Below are 23,120 nucleotides of genomic sequence, written 5' to 3'. Positions count from 1 at the left end.
TTCACAGAAGTACTTATTAAAATGATTCAGTGTAGGAAATACAGCATACAGATTGCACCTAGCAAGCTTTCACAGCTGAAAATTGAAATAATTGAATCCTGAGGGCTTCAGTGTGCCAAGATAGAAGATATGATGCTAGGGTAATAGAATTGTTTGCCATTTAAACAGGCCCTTTAGCCCATCACGTCCATGCTGGCCTTTTATGTTGTTTATCGGATTTACAAGGGGACTCATTGAGACCACAGATGTAGATCAAAGTGGAGTGGGGTGAAGAATTAAAGTGACAGGCAACTGGAAGCAGAGTGATCTCCCTGCAGACTGAACACAAAATACCCAATATGAATTTGGTTCTTCCAAGTAAGCAAGAAACTACATGAGCATTGAATGTAATACACTTGATTGGGAGAAGTGCATGAGAATCTCTTCTTTACCTGGATGGACTGTTTCTGTCCTTAGGATGGAGAGGGCTATTGAAGTTTTTTTTTAATACAATGACATTTTCACTCTCAACCATTCTTATTACTAGTAAGCTTGAGACCCATGCTGTTTTTTTTTTGCTAAGTTTTCTAACAATTACCTTAAATGGATGCCCTGTGCTTATTAACCTCTGTTATAGGCTTCTCATAATTTAATGTGCTTCAATTAAATTTCTTCAAGTTCCCTTGGAAATAAAAACTAGCCCATTCATTCTTTGGCAAAAATTCCTCAATCCAGGAAATGTACTTAAAAATCTCCATCCTTCCTAGTAACTTCAATTAATTCAAAACTGATGATGAATAAAAATGTTTAATTATTTCTGATTTAATGCTAGTTTTGATATTAAGCTTCTCTTGTATGTGATTTATAATAATGTTTACTTGATTTGTTATAATTAATAAATTGCCTAATTATGCAAGTGATGCTTTTATTGCACTGCTGGGAAAGGATGTTGAAAGGAGATTCAATAGTAACCTTTAAAATGATGCGCATGTAAAGTAAGTTTGACAGGACAGGGAAAGGCACAACAGACCAAATGATAACCTACTATTGATGATGAAAAGAAGAATATGAATAGAGTTTTTAAAAGATCATATTTATATTTTCACGTGCTAAGCAGTATCTTGGTCAATTGACATTTCATCTTTTCTCTTTCCTCTTCTTATTGTAGTTTAGAACTCAAACACACTGCTGCCTCTCGAGTTAGCAATAGCATTCATAAAGCAGCTCATTTATTGTAAATATTCACCTAATTAATTCTTTCCATATACCACTCTCTGCTGACTTGGAAATACATTACATCCTTTTATCAAGTCTGGGTCAACAACCTGTCGGCATTGTGGCTGTTCCTTCAGCATACAGACTAGCAGTTCATGGAGATACCTCCACAATTTTTTTGTGGAATGTGGAGAGATGTCCCAAATGGGTTTCTTACGTGTCAAGACTTTTGAGATTCTGTGAGGGACAATTATAGATGTGCAAAATTACTGGCCTGGCTCGTGGAAAATAAGTCAAGTGAATTAGTAAAAAATTGTTTTAGTACATCCTAAGTGCTGTTCTGTACCTTGTCGCAATGTGATCAGGTGCATGCACGTCGACTGTACCTCTTCCTAGAGATGCTGCCTGGCCTGCTGCGTTCACCAGCAACTTTTATGTGTGTGTGTCGTGTATGCACCTGTAGTTAGATTCACCCCGCACAACTATTGTAACATTTTATTGTCTCATTTTCTAAATATAAAATATATTGAAGTAGGATTTTTTGAGCTAACCTACAAAACATTGTGTATCATGTCGAATCAAAAGAAAAATTCCAAAACCTTTTAATAATTTATTAAAAATAACAAAACAAAATTGTGAGGCTGAAAACATATTTATCCCCTCTGTAATTACTGTGCTAACTTTCCTCAGGTGCAATATACTGTATTCCTTTACCAACTCACCAAATTTGTTGATGTAGAAAATCGGAGAACCACCTGTAGTCAATGAATTCATAAGAATAAATACCACTTCACTCTGTAAGGTCCAACAGTATGGTGGATTTTCAACAGACCAAACCAACTGAAGACAAAAGATGGAGCCCACTAAATCTACAACCATCTGTAGCTCCTTTCGGTCCTGTGCTGGAGCCCCTCCCCCCCCCCCCCATACCAGACAGTGATACAGCTTGTTAGAATGCTCTCCACGGTACATCTATAGAAGTTTCTGAGTGAGAGGAATGAACAGTCAACCAGTCCTGATGAAGGGTCTCAGCCCGAAACATTGATTTTGTTCCATAGATTCTGTCTGACCTGCTGAATTCTTCCAGCAACGTTTAAAATCCATCTAGATAAGTACATGGATAGGAGATCTTACAGAGCTATGAGTCAAACACAGGCAGATGGGACCAGCTTGCTGGGTGACACGGATGGCCTGGAGAGTTGGGCCAAAGGGTCTGTTTCCATGCTGTATAACTCCATGACTATTAAGAGGTGAGAAATATGGTTGAAAAGAGAAATCTGCCCCCATGATAAATTAGAAAAACTGAAAAATGAACCAGCTATTATCCAGTAACAGCTATTCAAAGTGATTCTGATCTGTTACCTTTGTTATAACTGTTGACCTCTAATCTTGTTAACTTTAAATAAGGCTACTGATGAGAGCAAGTTGAATCCCTCAAAGCAGGTTGCTATCTTTTCTATTACTTGGCAAGTATGAAAATAATTTAGCATGGATCTGAGAAAATAAATCCTTTACAAACCTTTCATGAGATCAGAAAGGTTGTTCTGCTCCACGTTTTTCATTGCATAGTCAAAGCATATATCATCCACCTCAGTTGTAAGGAAGAACCAACCAATCATAATGGCCCCAAGCAGAGGATAGATGCAGGAGGCACCTGTTCCTGTAATGTATACAACAACTAATATTAGTTATTGAACTCAAAATTCTAACATGAAATTTGTAACAATATATATGCATCAGTTTTTTTCTCTCTTTTGTATTTGCACAGTTTATTGTTGTTTGCACTTTGGTTGTTTGTCTATGCTGTTGGGTGTGGCCTTTCATTGTTTCTAGTGTTTCTGGCTTTTACTACATATGCCAGCAAGAAATTGAAACTCAGGGTTGTATATGGTAACATACAATTGCAAGAAAAAGTTTGCGAATCCTTTGCAGTTACCTGGTTTTCTGCATTAATTACTCATGAAATGTGATCTGATCTTCAACTGAGTCACAATAATAGACAAACACAATCTGCCTAAACTAATAGCACACTAACAATTCTACTTTTCATGTCCTTATTGAACACACTGTTTAATCATTCAAAGTCCAGGCTGGAAAAAGTATGTGAATTCTTGTATTTAGTAACTGGTAGAACCCCCTTTAGCAGCAATAACCTCTACCAAACATTTCCTGTAGCTGCTGATCAGACTTGCAAGGAAGAATTTTAGACCATTCCTCCATACAAAACTGTTTCAGTTCATCAATATTTCTGGATTACCTTGCATGAGCAGCTCTCTTCAGGTCATGTCACAGCATCTCAATTAGATTAAGGTCTGGACTTTTACTTGGCCATTCCAAAACACTAATTTTCTTCTTTTTAAACTATTCTGTTGTTGATTTACTCTTGTGTTTTGGATCATTGTCTTGTTGCATTATCCAATTTCTATTAAGCTTCAGGTGATGGACCACCACCCTGACATTCTCCTGTAAAATGTCTTGATACGATTTTGAAATTATTGTTCCCTCAATGATTGCAAGCTGTCCAGGCCTGAGACAGCAAAGCAGCCCCAAACCACGATGCTCCTTCTACTATGCTTCACAGTTGGGTTGAGGTTTTGGTGTTGGTGTGCAGCGTCCTTTTTCCTCCAAACATAGTGGTGTGCGTTTCTGCCAAAAAGTTCAACTTTTGTCTCACAGAACATTATCTCAGAAGTTTTGTGGAACACCAGGTGGTCTTCTGCAGACTTAAGACATGAAAAAATGTTTTTCCATGGTGGAACCATTCTTGTTCAGTACTTTTCTTATAGTGGGCACGTGAAGAGACTTTAGCAAGTTCCAGAGATTTTTGCAGGTCTTTTGATGTTACCCTTGGATTCTTTTTCACCTCCTTCAGTATTGTACATTGTGCTCTTAGACTCCAATTATTTAAATGGCGTACTCAATATTGATTAGAAGTACAATTATTTGTGTGTTACTAGTTTAGGCAGATTGTGTTGGTCTATTATTATGATTTAAGTGAAGATCAGACCACATTTTATGAGTAATTAATGCAGAAAAGCGGATAATTGCAAAGGGTTCACAAACTTTTTCTTGCATCTTTATAAAAGAGGCTACTGTCATGCCAACAGTCACTCTGAGTGAGCTGCAGAAGTCAGCAGCTATAACTGGAGATGAAGTTCATGGCTCCATAGTCTCTGAGGCCTTACACAAAAAGGGTATTCATGGAAAACTGGAAAAGGCAAAGCCCTGGCTAAAAAGAAAGCATTTCCTTGCCCATAAAGACTTCGCAAACCATCACTTAGAAGGTATTATAAAGATGTGGTAGAGGTCTTGTGGTCAGATGGGACTAAAGTGGAACTTTTTGGTCTCAACTCTAAATGGTACGTGTGCTAAAATCTAGTACTGCGCATTAGCTGGGTAACACCACCCCTGCTGTAAAGTATGGTAGAGGTAGCATCGTACTATGGGGATGCTTTTCAACAGCAAGCATTGGAAATCTGGTCAGGATCAATTGGAAGATGAATACTGCTAAATACAGAAAGATCCTGAATAAAAATCTGCTAGCCTCTGCCAGAAAGCTTAAACTGAGGAAGAACTTTATTTTCCAGCAGGGCAACAATCGAAAGCACACAACCAGAACAACCATGGAGTAGCTTCAAATGAAGAAAATGGATGCCCTTGAGTGGCCCAGTCAGAGTCCTGATCTTAACCCGATTAGACATCTCTGGAAAGATCTCAAAATTGCTGTCCACTGCCACTCCCTAACTAATTTGGCACAGCTTGAGCAATTTAGCAAGGAGGAATGGGCAAATCTTGCTTCATCACGTTGTGCGAAGCTAATAGAAGTTATCCAAAAAGACAACTGGCTGTAATAGCTGCAAGAGGTAGCTCAACAAAGCACTGAGCGAAGGAGGATGAATACTGATGACAATACAGTTTTTGAATTTTTAGTTTATCGTGCTTTAGAATTTTCCCTGTTTTTGGGGCTCTACTGTGAAAAAAGCAACATGTGATTCACAAATAAAAATTGTCGGTTAAATTGATCAAAATCCCTGTTTGTAGTACTCATTTATGCGAACAAAGGGTTGGGGGCTGAATACTTTTTCAAGGCACTGTACATTTAACACAAAGCATCCACTTAGATACCCAGTACTAATGGGATCCAGATTTTGTTTTACTCTATTCATTTCTGCAATGGAAACCAGGTCCCAGTGGTGCTTTGCTCCAACTAGAGATACTGTTTTGAATAATGAGGAAGCCCCATTCAGTTTAAAGGAGCAGAATTTCTAATTAGCATTGCTGGTGGCAGTCACTAATACTGCCACCAATCTGCCAACTAAAATCTATTAATGGTTTCTAGCAGAGTCATATTTCTTGTGAACTCTCAGCACTAGAGTTTGGAAATGAACTGTCTGCACTGTGAATTAATCCCTAAAAGATATATGTGATGCAATTATTCAATACTTTATCTATCTTTTCCTATAACTTGAGGGATGGGAACTTGAGTGAACGAGTCAGAGAGGCACCAGATCAATTATTTAAACTCATAGCTTTTCAAAAAAAGGAGCACACAGTCAGTGGCCACTTTATTAGTTATCTTCTGTACCTTAAAAAGTGGCCACTTTATATCTTTGTGATCTTCTGCTGTTGTAGCCTATCTATTTCAAGGTTCGACATGTTGTGCACACCACTGTTGTAACGCATGGTTTCTTGAGTTACTGTCTCCTTCCTGCCAGCTTAAACCAATCTGGCCTTTTCCTTTGACCTCTCTCATTAACAAGGTATTTTTGCCCACAGAACTGCAGTTCACTGGATTTTTTTTTTTGCTTTTCACACCATTCTCCATAAAATCTGGAGACTGTTGTATGTGAAAATCCCAGGAGATCAGCAGTTTCTGAGATACTGAAACCACCCTGTCTCATACCAGCTATCATTTCCCAATCAGTCACTTAGATCACATTTCTTCCTCATTCTGATGTTTGATCTGTAAAACAACTGAACCTCTTGACCATGTCTGCATGCCTTTTTGCATTGAGTTGCTACCATGTGTATGGCTGATTAGATAGGGTGCAATAGAGGCATAGCGGTTAAAGTGATGCTGTTGCAGCTTGGGGTGTCACAGTTCGGAGTTCAATTCCAGCGTCCTCTGTAGGAAAGTTTGTATGTTCTTCTCGTGCGTGTGTGTGTGTGTGAGTTTCCTCCAGGTGCTCTGATTTCCTCACACAGTTCAAAAACACACTGCTTAGTGGGTTAAACTGATCATTGTAAATTGCCCTGTGATTAGGCTAAATTGATGGGTTGCTGGGTGATGCAGCTTGGTGGGCTGTTCTGCATTGTATTTCTAAATATATAGATATTTGCATTAATAAGCTGGTATACAGGTGGATCCACCGAGTGTATTTTTCACTTTAATTGTTTTGAAATTCATCCCATCCTCTCTTGAAAATTGTTCCCTAGGCATTTAAATGGTTAATTTTTCAAAATCCTTTTTAAACAGTTCATATTTTCACCTATGGATGTGCTTTTGATTTTGGTAGGTAGAGTTACAGTATACCTTTCTACAAAACAAAATGACATTACTTTTGCCTCAGGGAAATTTTCTTCCTGGTATTAACCCATTTGTTTTCTTTATTTTCAGTTTAAATTTTAAAGATCCTGAGGCAGTCAGAGCCCTTACATGCACTTTATTGAAAGAGGACTTCGGACTTACAATTGACATCCCATTGGAGAGGCTGATTCCGACTGTTCCTTTGCGGCTCAACTACATACATTGGGTTGAAGACCTTATAGGCAGTGACATCAGTAAAAGTGAACTGATTCGAGGAATTGATATAGGTATACAGCTTCAGTTCCTCCTTGTTTTCCTGCACTAAGTCTAACCAAGAATTACTTACAATTTGTGCCATAGTGTGTGATGACATTTTGTAAATGGTTGTTAATGCAAACGATGCTTTTCACTGTATATTTTGATGTATAGTACACATGATAAATCAGTCTGAATCTAATTATTTTATTGAGTTGGACGTCTATTTATTCCAGTATCATCAGGATTTCATGACGTATTTGAACTTAAATATTCTGAGCCACACAGTTAATAAACAAACTGAAGAGAAATTGTGAGTTAGAACATAGAACAAGAAAATAGAACAGTACAGCACGGTAACAGACCCTTCAGTCCATCATGTCTATAGCAAACATGATGTCAATCTGAAGTAATCCATTTGTCTGAACATGTCCACATCCCTCTGTTCCTGCCATGTGTCTATCTAAATGCTTCCTTAATATTGCTATCTATCTGCTTTTACCTCTTCCTTTGGCAGCACTGTTTGGTGTAGTCACTTTTGGTGTATAAAGCTTGCCATGCAAATCTCTTTCAAACTTTTTTCCTCTCACCTTAAACCTATGACTCCTAGTATTTCTCATTTCTACCCCTGGCTATCTAGTCTACCTATGCCTGCTATAATTTTATACACATCTATCAGGTCACCTCTCAGGTCCTGATGCTGCAGATAAAACAATCTATATTTGTGCAACTGTTCATTATTTTCCAAATTTGTCTAAATTCTCTCCCTAAAGCCCTTTACCGATATTTTTCCTAGTAGTGAGAGGAATTTGAATAAATAAAATTATCAGTCAAAAATCTGTATTGCTAGAACAAAGGACATTAGCTTGAGGTTTTTAATTGTTTTTACAATTGTTAAACTTTGTGATAATATTGCCATCGAGAAAATATCTCTGTGAAATGTAAGTTCACCAACTTTGTGGCTATTTTGTTCACTATTTCATCCTAGAGTGGATCAGACTGGAGGCCCTTTCTTGCTTGGAATGAGCTCTATGGTTGGTAAATCACCACTTGACAAATCACAAGCATGAATCTTTATCCCACCTCTCTGTGGCAACGTGTCTTATTGCCTTAAGACATCAGGCTTTCTGACCATACAAATTCAGGAAGTTTTATGTCAGTTGATTTGGTATCTTATTCTGGCACCATCCAGTCTGCTGAATGATTAAAGTGTGATTCATTTAAAAATTCCCTATGTAATAAATTCTATAACTGCAGAAAAACATAATTTAAGTTATTTGGATTTACATAAAATTCTGTTAGCTCCAAATCGTCCTCCACTAACGCAATTCCACCTGACATATATAAAATAATTAGCCTTGCCAATCAAAACACAGCTATTGCTTTTAATCTACCATTGTTTCACATATACTTGTTCTTTACTTTCTTAACTCATTGATAGGAACAATATAGCACTTTTAATGACGTAGATATGGGAATCTTATATTCTGAAGTTGAAAACAGGAACTTTGATATCACTATCAATAAAGGCAAGCATGCCACTGATCATAATATCCAAGATTAAAATGCAAAAAAAAATCAAATACTGGAATCCAAAATAGAGAAAATGCAGGAAATGTTCAGCAGACCAGGCAGCATCTGCGGAGAAAGAAACAGTTAACACTTCAGGTCAATGACCCAATAAAAGGTTATCAACCTGAAATGCTAGCAGTTTTCTCTCTGCAAAGCTGCCTGACCTGAGTATTTCCATTGCTATAACATTGCCAAGAAGATTGTTTATGAAAAGAAGCAATCCACTTGGCAACAGTATTGTAAATTAACCTCCAGTTAAAGTGTCCAGGAGATGTAAGAATTGTATTTTTTTAAAGGAATAGAGCGGGATAGGAACCAATGTGTGGTTTTGGCAGTTACATTAGAAAAAAACTTGATTTAAAAGCTGACTGTCATTTACCAACGTAATAAACCACAAAGTCCATATTATGTTACACAAGACCTTCCAACGATTCTTATCATACCAGGGTCAATTTAGGCACTAAGTGGTAGAAGTTCTCAACCAACTCAGATAAATTTAATGCTCACACATTAGTCTCTTTTGTATTGCTGTATTTCCATTGTGTGCCATCCAACACTGTCAAGTAATGTAGGCACACCACGTCAAATGAGACTGCATGTTTTTCCATTTTGTTTATGCAAATATTAATTGAGCTGTTTGTTCATCAAGGCATTCCAAATCTACTAGAACAGGAAATATTCTACATATATGCTACTAGTTGATGCATAGCAAGAAAATTTACACTTGGTTTACTTTTTAGTGCTGAGTTAGCTGACTACAGCTGGGCAGCCATGGATTATCTCAATGTGGTCTTAGACGGTCTGCTATACAGCATGAAGCAAACCCCTGAGAGTTTCCTTTTCTGATTTCTAAAAGTGTACTTGTGGGGATTTCAGACTCCAATTTCAATGCGATGCTTTGCTTGTTAATATAGTCAGTCTGTCCTTACTGTGTAGACACCAATGAATAATCATTTCCATACGGTGCAGGAATGCCGCTTCTGTCTTTTGTACAGTAGCTTAAGATAAATTACCGTCTGCAGAAGAACAGAGATAAAAATTCAGATAATGAGGGAGAAATTAAAAGCCAGGTTAATGATACTCAATTAGTGCCTTATTTCAATTCTGAACTAAATGCCACTGATGCAAAGACCAAAAATGCCTTGGTGGACAAGTAATTGCTGTCAAATGCCAATAATTGCAGATAATCTCAAAATGAAGATGATAAATTAGAGATTGCATTTTTATTATTCTGTTGGCTTTTTTATTCCTGAAGATCTGAATAAGATATTGAGTAGCTGTTCATGGGTTTCCTTGTTGTTGAGATTTATACTGATGTTATATTAATGAGGTGTGACTAATTTACGCACAGTGCTAAAATTCTAACTCTATAGACCTGTTTCCTGTATGTTTGATCATGTATAAGCCTGGTCTTGGTGTAAATAACAGAAGCAATTTTTGTGCCTTTCCTCTCTTCTGATAGAAAAGTAAAAAAAAAACAGTCAGTGTAAAGAATACATATAGTGAATTTGGAATAAGTGTTATATGTAAAATACAGTGTTAAAATGTTAAACTAAATTACAAAGAAGCTACTGTAGTGTTCTTGGTTTCTAAATATGCATGAGATAGGCAGCCTAATTAGAAGGATGCTGTGCTGGTGGATTGCTGAAAGGATAGTTTTTACAGATTCTTCCTCAGGAGTATTGAGATCATGCAAATGTTTCATTGTTAGATTATCCATCTTTGTGGAATGCCTTGTCCGTATTGTGTATTTACGCCAAATCCTATCTGTGCTACAATCCAAAAAATAAGATAATGAATTGGATTTGATATTAATTAGGGAAGCTTCGATCAAATTTAATCATGTACAGCTGTTCATAAAATGTTAACTGTAGGAAGCTTAAGGTACCACTAATGTACTCATTTGTGCTATCATTTCCTTGTATGACATGTACATGGTTGCTGCTGGGTTCCTAAAGAAGGGACTGAGCATGTACAAGGCTCCTCAGTGTAATGTTTATTTGGGATGGAGTTAGTGGTTTGGTAATAGTGAGGCGAGTCACACTAAGAAGGGCAACTAAAGCAAACTATTCTTGCGAAATATCTGTGGATAGAAATAACCAGTTGAAATCCTTTATCAGAGCTGGAAAGAAAAGGGGAAGAGGCAAGAATAAGAGGGTGGGGCAGGGAAAGTAATACAAGTTGGCAGGTGATGGTTAAGACCAGGTGAGGAGGAAGGTGGCTGGGTGAAAGTGGGTGGGGGATGAAGTAAGAAGCTGGGAGGTGATAGGTGGAAGAGGGTAAGGGCTGAAAAAGAAGGAATGTATTAGGAAAAGGCAGTGGACGACGGAAGAAAGGGAAGAAGGGTCAACAGGAGCCCAAAGTGTCGACTGTTCATTCCTCTCCGTGACTGACCTGCTAAGTTCCTTCCAGCATTTTATTTGTGTTGCTCTGCATATCTAACATCTGCAGAATCTCTTGTGTATATCACAGATGCCTAAGGTTTCTTACTCTTGATATTCAGCCTTATAGAACTGACAAATAATGATGAGAACCATCTCAAAAATCGGAAAGCTGGATACAGATCAGTTTCCCTGAAGATTTCCACACCAGGAAGAAACTGAAGTGTCCTGAATACATTTGAAGCTAAAGTATAGCAAACTCTGCTGCTTATTAACTATCCTATCAGTTAATTAGTATTACATGATACTTATATTGATGGACTATGCTAGAAGGAATTGAAAATATTGATAGAAGTATATTATATAATCACTGAAAGTTTAAGTTTATTCAGTGTGTTCTTTTCAAAGTTCAAAATGAACCCTTTGCAACTACCTGATTTTCTGCATAATTTACTCATAAAATGTGGTCTGATCTTCATCTAAGTCACAATAATAGGCAAACACAATCTTCCTAAACTAATAACACACAAACAATTGTACTTCTCGTCAATACTGAGTACAGCATTTAAACAATCACAGTCTAGGTTTAAAAAAGTATATGAACCTCTGGTGTAATGTCTTCTACAAAAGCTATTTGGAGTCAGGTATTCCAGTCAATGAGATGAGATTGAAGGTATGGGCTGTAGTGCTGCCCTGCTCTATAAAAAAGACAAAATCAGATAGTGACAGTTTGCTCTTCTCAAGAAAGATCTGTTTACGTGCACCATGCCTCAATCCAAACAACTTTCGGAGGAAATTAGAAGAATTGTAGAGATGCACAAAGCTGGAAAAGGATACAAAAGTATTTCTAAAGACCTGAATGTTCATCAATCCAGAGTAAGAGAACTTGACTACAAGTGGAGGAAGTTCAGTACTGTTGCCACTCTCCCTAGGAGAGTATCCTGCAAAGATCACAGTAAGAGCACAACGTACAATACTGAAGGAAGTGAAACAGAACCCAAGGATAACAGCAAAGGACCAGCAAAAACCTCTAGAACTTGCTAAAGTCTTTGTTCATGTATCTACAATAAGAAATACACTGAACAAGAATGGTGTTCATGGAAGAACACCACAGAGGAAACTACTGCTCTCCAAAAAAAAGTATTGCTCCCCGTCTCAAGTTTGCAAAAGATCAACAGGATGTTCCAGAACACTTCTTGGACAATGTTCTGTGGACAGATGAGACAAAAGTTGAACTTTTTGGCAGAAATGCACACCACTATGTTTGGAGAGAAAAGGACGCTGCATACTAACACCAAAACCTCAACCCAACTGTGAAGCATAGTAGAAGGAGCATCGAGGTTTGGGGCTGCTTTGCTGTCTCAGGCCTGGACAGCTTGCAATCATTGAGGGAACAATAATTTCAAAATCGTATCAAGACATTTTACAGGAGAATGTCAATGTAGTGGTCCATCACCAGAAACTTAATAGAAATTGGATAATGCAACAAGATAATGATCCAAAACACAAGAGTAAATCAATAACAGAATAGTTTAAAATGAAGAAAAAATGTGTTTTGGAACGGCCAAGTAAGAGTCCAGACCTTAACCCAATTGAGATGCTGTGGCATGACCTGAAGAGAGCTGTTCATGCCAGGTATCCCAGAAATATTGGTGAACTGAAACAGTTTTGTATGGAAGGAATGGTCTAAAATTCTTCCTTGCAAGTCTGATCAGCAGCTACAGGAAATGTTTGGTAGAGGTTATTGCTGCTAAAGGGGGTTCTACCAGTTATTAAATACAAGGGTTCACATACTTTTTCCAGTCTGGACCTTGAATGATTAAACAATGTGTTCAATAAGGACATGAGAAGTAGAATTGTTAGTGTGCTATTAGTTTAGGCAGATTGTGTTTGTCTATTATTGTGACTCAGATGAAGATCAGATCATATTTCAAAAGTAATTAATGCAGAAAACCAGGTAATTGCAAAGGATTCACCAACTTTTCCTTGCAATTGTATGTCACCATATAAAACCCTGAATTTCATTTTCTTGCTGACATATGGAGTAAATGTCAGAAACACTAGAATCAATGAAAGTCCACACCCAACAGAATAGACAAACGACCAAAGTGCAAACGATAATAAACTGCAAATACAAAAGAGAGAAAAAACTGATGCATATATATCGTTACAAATTTCATGTTAGAATTTTGAGTTCAATAACTAATATTAGTTGTTGTATACATTACAGGAACAGGTGCCTCCTGCATCTATCCTCTTCTTGGGGCAACTATGAATGGTTGGTTCTTCCTTGCAACTGAGGTGGATGATATGTGCTTTGACTATGCAATGAAAAACGTGGAGCAGAACAACCTTTCTGATCTCATTAAAGGTTTGTAAAATATTTATTTTCTCAGATCCATGATAAATGATTGTCATACTTGCCACCAAGTAATAGAAAAGATAGCAGCCTGCTTTGAGAGATTTAACTTGCTCTCATCAGTAGCCTTATTTAAAGTTAACAAGATCAGAGGTTAACAGTTACAACAAAGGTAACAGACCAGAATCACTTTGAATAGCTGTTATTGGAAAATGGCTGGTTCATTTTTCAGTGTTTTTAATTTATCATGGGGGCAGATTTCTCTTCTCAACCATATTTCTCACCTGTTATAGTCATGGAGTCATACAGCACCCTTTGGCCCAACTCACCAGGCCATCTGTGTCGCCCAGTAAGCTGGTCCCATCTGCCTGTGTTTGGCCCATAGCTCTCTAAGATCTCCTATCCATGTACTTATCTAGATGGATTTTAATTGTTGCTGGAAGAACTCAACAGGTCAGACAGCATCTATGGAACAAAGTCAATGTTTCAGGCTGAGACCCTTCATCAGGACTGGTGAAATGTCAACTGTTCATTCCTTTCGCTCAAAAACTTCTATAAATGTACCATGGAGAGCATTCTAACAGGCTGCATCACTGTCTGGTATGGGGGGGCGGGTGGGGGGCTACTGCTCAGGACTGGAAGAAGCTGCAGATTTGTAAATTGAGGTTGTAAATATAGTCAGCTCCATCTTGGGTACTAGCCTACAAAGTACCCAGGATATCTTCAGGGAGCGGTGTCTCAGAAAGGCAGCGTCCATTATTAAGGACCTCCAGCACGCAGAACATGCCCTTTTCTCACTGTTACCATCAGGTAGGATGTACAGAAGCCTGAAGACACACACTCAGCGATTCAGGAACAGCTTCTTCCCCTCTGCCATTTGATTCCTAAATGGACATTGAACCCTCGAACACTACCTCACTTTTTTAATATATTATTTCTGTTTTTTGCATGGTTTTTAATCTATTCAATATACGTATACTGTAATTAATTTACTTATTATTTTTTTCTCTTCTATATTATGTATTGCATTGAACTGCTGCTGCTAAATTAACAAATTATACGACACATGCAAGTGATAATAAACCTGATTCTGATTCTATTGGTGCTGCCTTACCTACTGGCTTCCTCCAGAATTTTGTCCATTACTTTGGATTTCCAGCAGCTGCAGAATCTCTTGTGTTTTAGATGTTGGTACTGCCTCAATCACTATTTTTGGCAATCCATTTCAAATATGCCGTACCTTTTGTGTGAAGAAGTTGCCTCTGATGTCCATTTTTAAACTTTTGCCTCTGATCTTAAACCCAAATTCTGTTGTTTTTAGCATCACCTTAATGAGAAAAAGATTATGCATTTTCACCTTGTCTGTGCCCCTCATGATCTTGTATACGTCTATCAAGTCACCCCTCAATCTCTTGTGTTTCAAGGTATAATCTCCTAGTCTATGCAACCTTTCATTGTAACTCAGACACCCAAGTCTAGGCAACATGCTGGTAAACATTTTCTGCGCATTTTCTAGTTTAATAATGTCTTTCCTATAACAGGGTGGCTGTTGTGTGTTGTGCAGAAGTTTTCAGGATTTTCATCAATGAATGAGTTTCAATCTTATTTTTTGTGTAGATTGAATAACACCACACTAGATAGTGGTCCATCTATAAAACTAGCCACACACCAGAGTGATTTAAATTACCATTAAGATTTTCTATTGGCCATTTGCACTCAATGTGAAAGCATCTAAAATTAAGCTGAATCATCTGGGTGCAAAAATGCCAACATGCATATTTAAATAGCTTTTGAACTTAAAAAAAAATTATTTTCAGGTGGTGATATTTCTTTGTGATTTATATTTTTAGCTATAAAATTCAACTTTATCAAATTATCACTCTTAAAAGTAATTTTTCTTTAAAATATATTCTTTGATAGTTTTTAAAGTTCTAGGCTATTACTATCCTTTGCTGCACAATGACACAGCTAATAGAGTCTCACAGCTGAAGGTTCAATACTGACCCCTGCTTGCACATTCTCCCTGTGCTTGCCTGGGTTTTCTTTAGATGGCCTGATTTCCTCCCATATCTCAAAGATATTAAGTTGGTAGGTTAATTGGCCACCGTAATTTCACCCAAGTATAGGTGAATGGTAGATTCTATGAGGAACTGATGGAAATCAGGAAAGAATGGCAAAGATTGGTGGGAATGGGTTTTGTTCTTTTAGCTGGCATATACTCGGTGGGCTGAAGTGATGTATGTCTTTCTGTGTCAGCTGCAAATAACATGGTAATATCAACAACAAATTTGAAAGTTCTCATTTCCATTGCAGTGGGCAGTTCAGTGATTAAAATGAATAAAGTTAACAATGGTAGATACTGTCGGCATAGCATTTGTCCGTCATATTTGTTATTCAGTGGTTGACCAAGCAGAAAAAGGGCAGTGTGGGAAGAAAGAAAGGAAAGATTAATGGCGTGATTGGAGTGAAGAGACATGATAATTAAGGGAGAAATTTATAGAAGGTAAACAGAAAGAGAGGTAGGAAAACTGCTGGAGGCCAGGATCAATTGTTATACATTGATAACTGAATGTCAAAATGTTATTTGGCTCATTTGTTTTCTTCAGGTTAACTCATCTAACTTGTTTTGCAAAAAAAAAATCTGAATTCTGCTGATTGCTGCTTCTTTTGTTCTGACTATTTGTAAGATTTTGATAGTAATTTGTTTGGTTTAAATAATGTAAGAATCTTGGAGGACTGTTCCTGAATACATTCCAATTATTCCATCTAATTTCAAAGCCACTCTTAAAATTCAGGAATCAGATGGTAGTATTCCTGCGCATAAGGATTAATCTTTAATTCTGGGCCTGTATTGTTGAAGATGTTTGTAGTGAGTTAGATTAATAGTTTGAGTTTGGTCTATATCAGATATATTCCCCTGCAGCTTATAAACTTTATTTAATCACAGTCAGTGGGCTGAATTTACACTGTGTGATAAACACTCTGTACTTGAGAAAGTCTGCAGCTAATGGAACTACTATTAAGGACCAATACTGAGCTATTTCTGTTGAACATCGAACAATCTAACAGGCTGTTGGAACTATCTATTTTTTTCATTCAGTTGTTTCAGTTGCTTCTTTCTCACCACAGCTTCACCTCTACCTGCTGTTACTGTCTTATCATTTTTTCCTATTTCCCCTAGCACCATTACCTGATTTTAGTTTTACATAAAACCTCCATATGCTACATTGTTTCCCTCTCTGGATGCTGTGGTAGCTGGCATTGAAAATGATTCCTGCACCTTTACATATATTTAAAAAAATTGATAACACATCCTCTCTTCAAAGGAACCACCTCATTGGAATTGGATGCCCCATTTCTAAGCTCCCTATTTGTTCATACCTTAAACGTTTTATATTAGGTGGCTGGTAGCTCCTTTTTAAAATTTTCTCTATTCTGCCTCAGCACAACACTGAAACAGGCTGATAGTCAGATTAACAAAGCATGATTCTAGTAAATTAACTTTGTCATTGCATCTGCAGACTTTGACACAGTTGACTTCACTATTTTTCTTCATTGTCAATTTCAGTAATGTTGTATCATCCTGTATTTAGAAACATAGAAAACCTACAGCACAATACAGGCCCTTCGGCCCACAAGGCTGTGCCGACCATGTCCTTACCTTAGAAATTACCTAGGGTTACTGTATTTTTCTAAGCTTTATGTACCATGGACAACAGTCTATAGACTCTCTTCACTAGATACTGATGTTCAGACTATAATGTAGACACTGTGTTACAATGAGTATTGATGGCTGTTCATACTACAGTCTACAGATGCTCTTTACAGTGGGTACTAATGTATTAATATTACAATCTACACTGTTACACTGAATACTGATGTATATTCATGCTACAGTCTAAACACCCTGTTACATTGGTACTAATGTGTGTTAACTTTACAATCTACAGACCCTCTTATACTGGGTATAGACACATGTCCACACCTGTCTACACACCCTGTTACAACGGGTGCTGATGAGTGTTCCCTCTACAGTCGACATACCCTGTTACACTGGGTACTGACAGGTGTTCACATTACACTCTACACACCCTGTTACACTGGGAACTGACATGTGTTCCCTCTACAGTCTGCACACCCTGTTACACCAGGTACTGACATGTGTTCACATTACAGTCTACACACCCTGTTACACTGGATATTGAAGGGTGTTCTCTCTACAGTCTGCACTCCCTGTTATACTGGGTACTGACGGGTGTTCACATTACAGTCTACACACCTTGTTACATTGGGTACTGACAAGTGTTCTTGACCCTGATCTTCTCAACCTTCAGCCTGACCCAGTGTTGCAAACTCTTCTCTCCACCTGATACTTACTCACTCCAACCTTATTCTAAAAGGCATTCCTTTATAATGACACAACACATGCAAAAGATGCTGGTGAATGCAGCATATAGGAAGAGGTACCTCTTCCTATAGATGCTGCCTGGCCTGCTGCATTCACCAGCATTTTTTGCGTGTGTTGCTTGAACTTCCAGCATCTGCAGATTTCCTCGTGTTTGCGCCTTTATAATCATGATGAATACCTTCCACACTAGTATTAGGTGGTTGGTGAGGCCAATTTGTGACTTATAGACTCTGCCATGGGCAGGACAATAGGCACTTGATGAGTCAATTGTCAGTTAGGTGCTATTTTGCGTGATGTTGAATTCCTTTGATGTTTATGGTGGGATTCTGCATGCCTACCACATGGGTCCTTGTTTTTCTGAATGTTCCCCCTCAAATTTGAGTAGTCAAAGTGCAAAGAACATTTATTATTGAAGTATGTATACTAAATGCAGCCTTGAGTTTCATCTCCATACAAGCAGCCACAAAACAAAGAAACCCAAATAGAACCTATTAAAAATAAGACTGTCAAACACCCAGTGTGTAGAAAAAAACTCAAATTGTGCAAACAATGCAAGTAAGTAAATAACATTCAAAATTAAATTTTATGAAAGTGAGTGTGAGCCACAAAGCCAGTCATCACTGCAGCTGATACTTTATACTTTATTGTCACCAAACAATTGATACTAGAACGTACAATCATCACAGCGATATTTGATTCTGCGCTTCCCGCTCCCTGGATTACAAATTGATAGTAAATATTAAAAATTTAAATTATAAATTATAAATAGAAAATAGAAAAATGGAAAGTAAGCTAGTGCAAAAAAACCAAGAGGCAGGTCCGGATACTTGGAGGATACGCCCCAGATCCGGGTCAGGATCTGTTCAGCAGTCTTATCACAGTTGGAAAGAAGCTGTTCCCAAATCTGGCCGTACGAGTCTTCAAGCTCCTGAGCCTTCTCCCGGAGGGAAGAGGGACGAAAAGTGTGTTGGCTGGGTGGGTCGTGTCCTTGATTATCCTGGCAGCACTGCTCCGACAGTGTGCGGTGTAAAGTGAGTCCAAGGACGGAAGATTGGTTTGTGTGATGTGCTGCGCCGTGCTCACGATCTTCTGCAGCTTCTTTCGGTCTTGGACAGGACAACTTCCATACCAGATTGTGATGCACCCTAGAAGAATGCTTTCTACAGTGCACCTATAAAAAATTAGTGGTTCAGGAGCCCATTAGTTGCAGGCCACCTAAGTCGTGGGTCACAAAACTTCATGAATCTGTGGGATGTTGCTTTTTTTTTTGTGAAGGCTTTGAGATCTTCTTATAAGTGGATTTGGAGGATTTTGACAGTGGCATTATAGTTTAAATACTGACTTTTTAAACAATTTAGAACAGTTGACCCTTTATTTAAATACCTTTTCCAATCTTTAGAGATTTTTGTCTTGAATCCTGCCTGTGGATGGATATACTGAAAAACTATTTATTTGATGGTTGTGATTTGATGTCTGCGATTTTCAAAATTATGGATAAAAATGATGTGATCCTAAATTGCCTCAAAACCATATTATGAAAACACAGGCTCTTTTATCATTGTAGGATGACATATTTTATGACAAACATCATGCTTCAACATTTTTTAAAGACATTCACTCAGTTGATATGCTTATATAATTAAACACCAATGTTTTGTACTCTTGTGTTTCATCTTTGCATCTTATTTGGGATCATCCATTCCTAAGTATAAACTGTTCTGCTTCCTTTATCTTTGCCTTCCCTTTGCTTATTTTTCAGGAAAAGATGCTGCACTTGTGTCCATTCCTGAAGCACCTACCAATGCTTCTTTGTTCAGATCATTATTTATTACTGTTCCGATTGTCAAATGCTATTGCACTCATTTCTCTGAGTGTTTTTAAATAAAATGACTTTTTTATTAAATTTCATTCATGTGAGACAATGTTAGTTAATTGATTACAAACAGTTAAAAAATAATTGACAGCAAAATTAGTCAAATAATCGCCCCTTTATCCAGGCAAAGATATTGTTCATACATACAATACTGGGCACCTGTTACTCAAATATTCAAAAAAAACTTAAAAGAAATGCTGAGATTTTCAATTGTTTGCTTATCAATGATCTACTTCCTGGAAAAAAAGACAAAGGAAGTATTTGACCTGATTTTTGTCTGATGATGTCATCATTTGTATACAGCTATTAATGACTTAATTACAAAGTACCTTTTTGTGATTTTTAAATATATACAGGTATTTATTTAACTGCTTCTGTAACTGCTAGCATACTCTTTTGATAAAAGAATGATTTGGTGAACACAGTCGTACTGCATATCATGCTGGACATGATAAACGTGGACAGCTGTAAGATCTCAGCAGCTAATTTGTCAATAAATTAGAAGGTGTTTGTTTCAATCTGACAGCTCACCTCTACTCCATGAACATCAGTGGTTTGGGTCAGCCGCTACTGAACCTAGGTACTTGCTGTTGAAATTAGGTTATTTTCAGGAATAGAAAAGAAGCGTATAACCATTAATGTGGATTTTTCATGGAGCTTTTGAGTTAGTAGGATGCTCACTGGTGAATGGAAGACCCAAGGAGGAAAAATTGAAGAAGTTCGGAAAGCTAGCCTGTAGTCATAGCAACACACACATAAGGTTGGAGGATCTCAGCAGGTCAGGCAGCATCTATGGAGAGTAATAAAGAGTTAACGTTTCAGACTGAGACCCTTCATTGAGGTCAGGTTCTGATGAAGAGTCTTGGCCTGAAACATTGACTCTTTATTCCCCTCCATACATGCTCCATAACCTGCTGAGTTCATCCAGTATTTTGTGTGTGTCACTATGGAGTTCCATTATCTGCAGAATCCCTTGTGTTTCTGTAATCATGGCGTTTCTTTATAAATGCCATGGAATGGAGGATTTAGGGTGAGAATTCTGGATAAAAAAGTAGAAATGCGTGATTAAGTATTGCCAGAAATGCATGGTTATAGATGAGTAACATTATACTAGAAATCTAAAATAGAAATAGAAAATGCTGGAAATGCTCAGCAGGTCAGGTGAGAAGAGAAACCGAGTTAACGTTTCAGGGCAGGAGAGAAAAGAAGCTTGTTAAGCTACAGGTCAGGCAGCATTTGTGGAAAGGAATAAGCAGTTAATACTTCAGGCTGAGAAACTTCATCAGGACAGAATCTTGAATCCCGCTGAAAGGTCTGACCCAATATATCAACTGTTTATTGCTTTCCATAGGTGCTGCCTGACCTGCTGAGTTCCTCCAGCATTTTGTTTGTGTTTCTCTGGATTATCAGCATCTGCAGAATTTCTTGTGTTTTTGTTAAGCTACAGGGAGGTAGGGAATGAGAGATGTTTCTGATAGGGAGACAGATAGAATTTCCTTGGAGATAATGAAAAAAAGGTGGGATCTCCGAGCTGAAGAACTTTGCTGAAATAGGATGTAGAGGGAGCCATATTTAAAACAAAAGCTTGAAGTACCGGCCACATGTAACAGTGCCATTGGGAGATTTTAATAGGAAATTGGTCATCAGGCACTCAACACCTCTTCTCATCACCATAACTACATGTATACACATGATGTGGTGCATTTTAAGTTCCACAAGAGTAATTTCTTGTGAAAATTTTAAGATTGAGTGAGAGCATAAATTTTGTATGGCATTTTCTAAAGAATAAACAGGAACAATGTGCAAGTCAAAAAGAAAATGTGTAACAGCTGCTCTCAAATTAACAGTGATAATTTAATCATGGTGTTTCATATTAATAATCATGAAACTGCAAGATTTCAATCCATTAAGAGACCACAGCAGTTCATACATAGATACTTTTTCAAAGACCGGGTTTTGCAGACTTATAGATAAGTGCCAGAGTTAACGCAGGAAAAAAGTTGAAATATTTTTAAAATCAGATCTGAATTAATTACAAGAAATTTCTCCATAATAGCAGATTAGTTCCAAATTTTGCAGTTCATTTTTATAAGCTGAATTTCTGAATAAACATTTGTGATGTTTCATTGTGTTCATCTTCAAATTGAATTTCACTTAAGTAATTTGAATGACTATAAGACCCAGACAAAGCATTTCCTGCATGCATTTTCATTATGGATATGTTAATTAAGCATCTATTTAATATTGCTTTGTGAGCCTTATTTTGTCTGACAATGGAATATGTTGTAAAGAAAGCAAGAAGGAGAGGGTGTTTCTTAAGTGAATCTTTACAGAAGTGTAATTAGTATTCCAACTAATTTTTCTTGTCCCCTTTTAGTGGTGAAAGTACCTCAGAAGACCCTTTTGATGGATGCACTGAAAGAAGAATCAGAGATTGTTTACGATTTTTGTATGTGCAACCCACCATTCTTTGCAAATCAAATGGAAGCTAAGGTAAATTCTCCAAAATCATTTACTTAACAAAAAATATTTTTCCAATCTGTATTGCTGCTTTGCTTCTATTTTAGCTTTCAGGCTAGCAGGATGAAGCACCATCACAACTGAGTATGAAATAATGACTTTACAAGTGATGTACAATTTTTTTCAATTAAAGCAAAAGGTTGCAAATCTGAAATGGTGACTTTTTCTTTCTACAGGTGCTGCTTGACTTGCTGAGTTTTTCTGTATTTTTCACATTTCCAGTTTTTGCAGTTTTTAAAAAAAAAATCACACAATTGCATTGGTAATTCTTCATTTTTAGATATTCTAATCTCACACACCTCAAATGAATAATTCTCCAGTAGTCTACAAGTTCTTCTTGTATTTAATTACTTTTTCCTGCTTGATAAGTTTTGTATCACATTGTACGCAATTCAGCTGAGAGATAATGAGATTGACCATGTTCTCTTTAGTTTTAGCACTTGAGCGTATCTTGAATATATAGCCGAGTAGACTGATGGGAGGTGGCTAATGAGCTATTAGAAAAAGCTAAGTTTAATGATTTAGTATGAATAAATGATAGACATCTTGCAAAACAAATCTTAAACACTGTAAGAAGCTAAATAAATCCATGCTTGTTTTACGTAAAAGCAGGATAGCCAGAAATTCACAGCAAGTCCGGCATCATCTAGAGAGAGTGAAACAGTCAGCATGTTTCAGTTCAGTAACCCTTCATCAGGTCTTACTGGTATTTTAAGTAATAAATGCAAGGAAATAGTTCACATGCTTGCTGCCTATCTTTTTGATGCCTGTGCAATAGCCAATATTAAAACACAGAAACATAGAAAACCTACAGCAGAATACAAGCCCTTCAGCCCACAATGCTGTGGCGAACATGTATTTACTTTAGAAATTACCTAGGGTTACCCTAGCCCTCTATTTTTCTGAGCTCCATGTACCTATCCAAGAGTCTCTTAAAAGACCCTATTGTATCTGCCTCCACCACCAGTGCCAGCAACCCATTCCATGCACTTACCACTCTCTGCGTAAAAAAAAACTTACTACTGACATCT

The 23,120-nt window shown here is 37.4% G+C and overlaps 1 protein-coding gene across 3 annotated transcripts in view; it reads left to right on the top strand.

Annotated features, from left to right (window-relative positions):
* mettl16 (methyltransferase 16, N6-methyladenosine) overlaps positions 1 to 23,120 on the top strand; it is a 142,196-nt gene that overhangs the window by 64,844 nt on the left and 54,232 nt on the right. For all 3 annotated transcript variants that reach the window (XM_063031836.1, XM_063031835.1, XM_063031834.1), the window contains exons 3-5: positions 6,812 to 7,008; positions 13,160 to 13,300; positions 21,947 to 22,062. In XM_063031836.1, the coding sequence (XP_062887906.1) occupies positions 6,812 to 7,008; positions 13,160 to 13,300; positions 21,947 to 22,062 (454 nt within the window). The remainder of the gene's footprint in view (positions 1 to 6,811; positions 7,009 to 13,159; positions 13,301 to 21,946; positions 22,063 to 23,120) is intronic.

Source organism: Mobula hypostoma, chromosome 23, assembly GCF_963921235.1.
Source record: "Mobula hypostoma chromosome 23, sMobHyp1.1, whole genome shotgun sequence".
Classification (NCBI taxonomy): domain Eukaryota; kingdom Metazoa; phylum Chordata; class Chondrichthyes; order Myliobatiformes; family Myliobatidae; genus Mobula; species Mobula hypostoma.
This window is presented reverse-complemented; position numbering and strand designations above follow the sequence as displayed.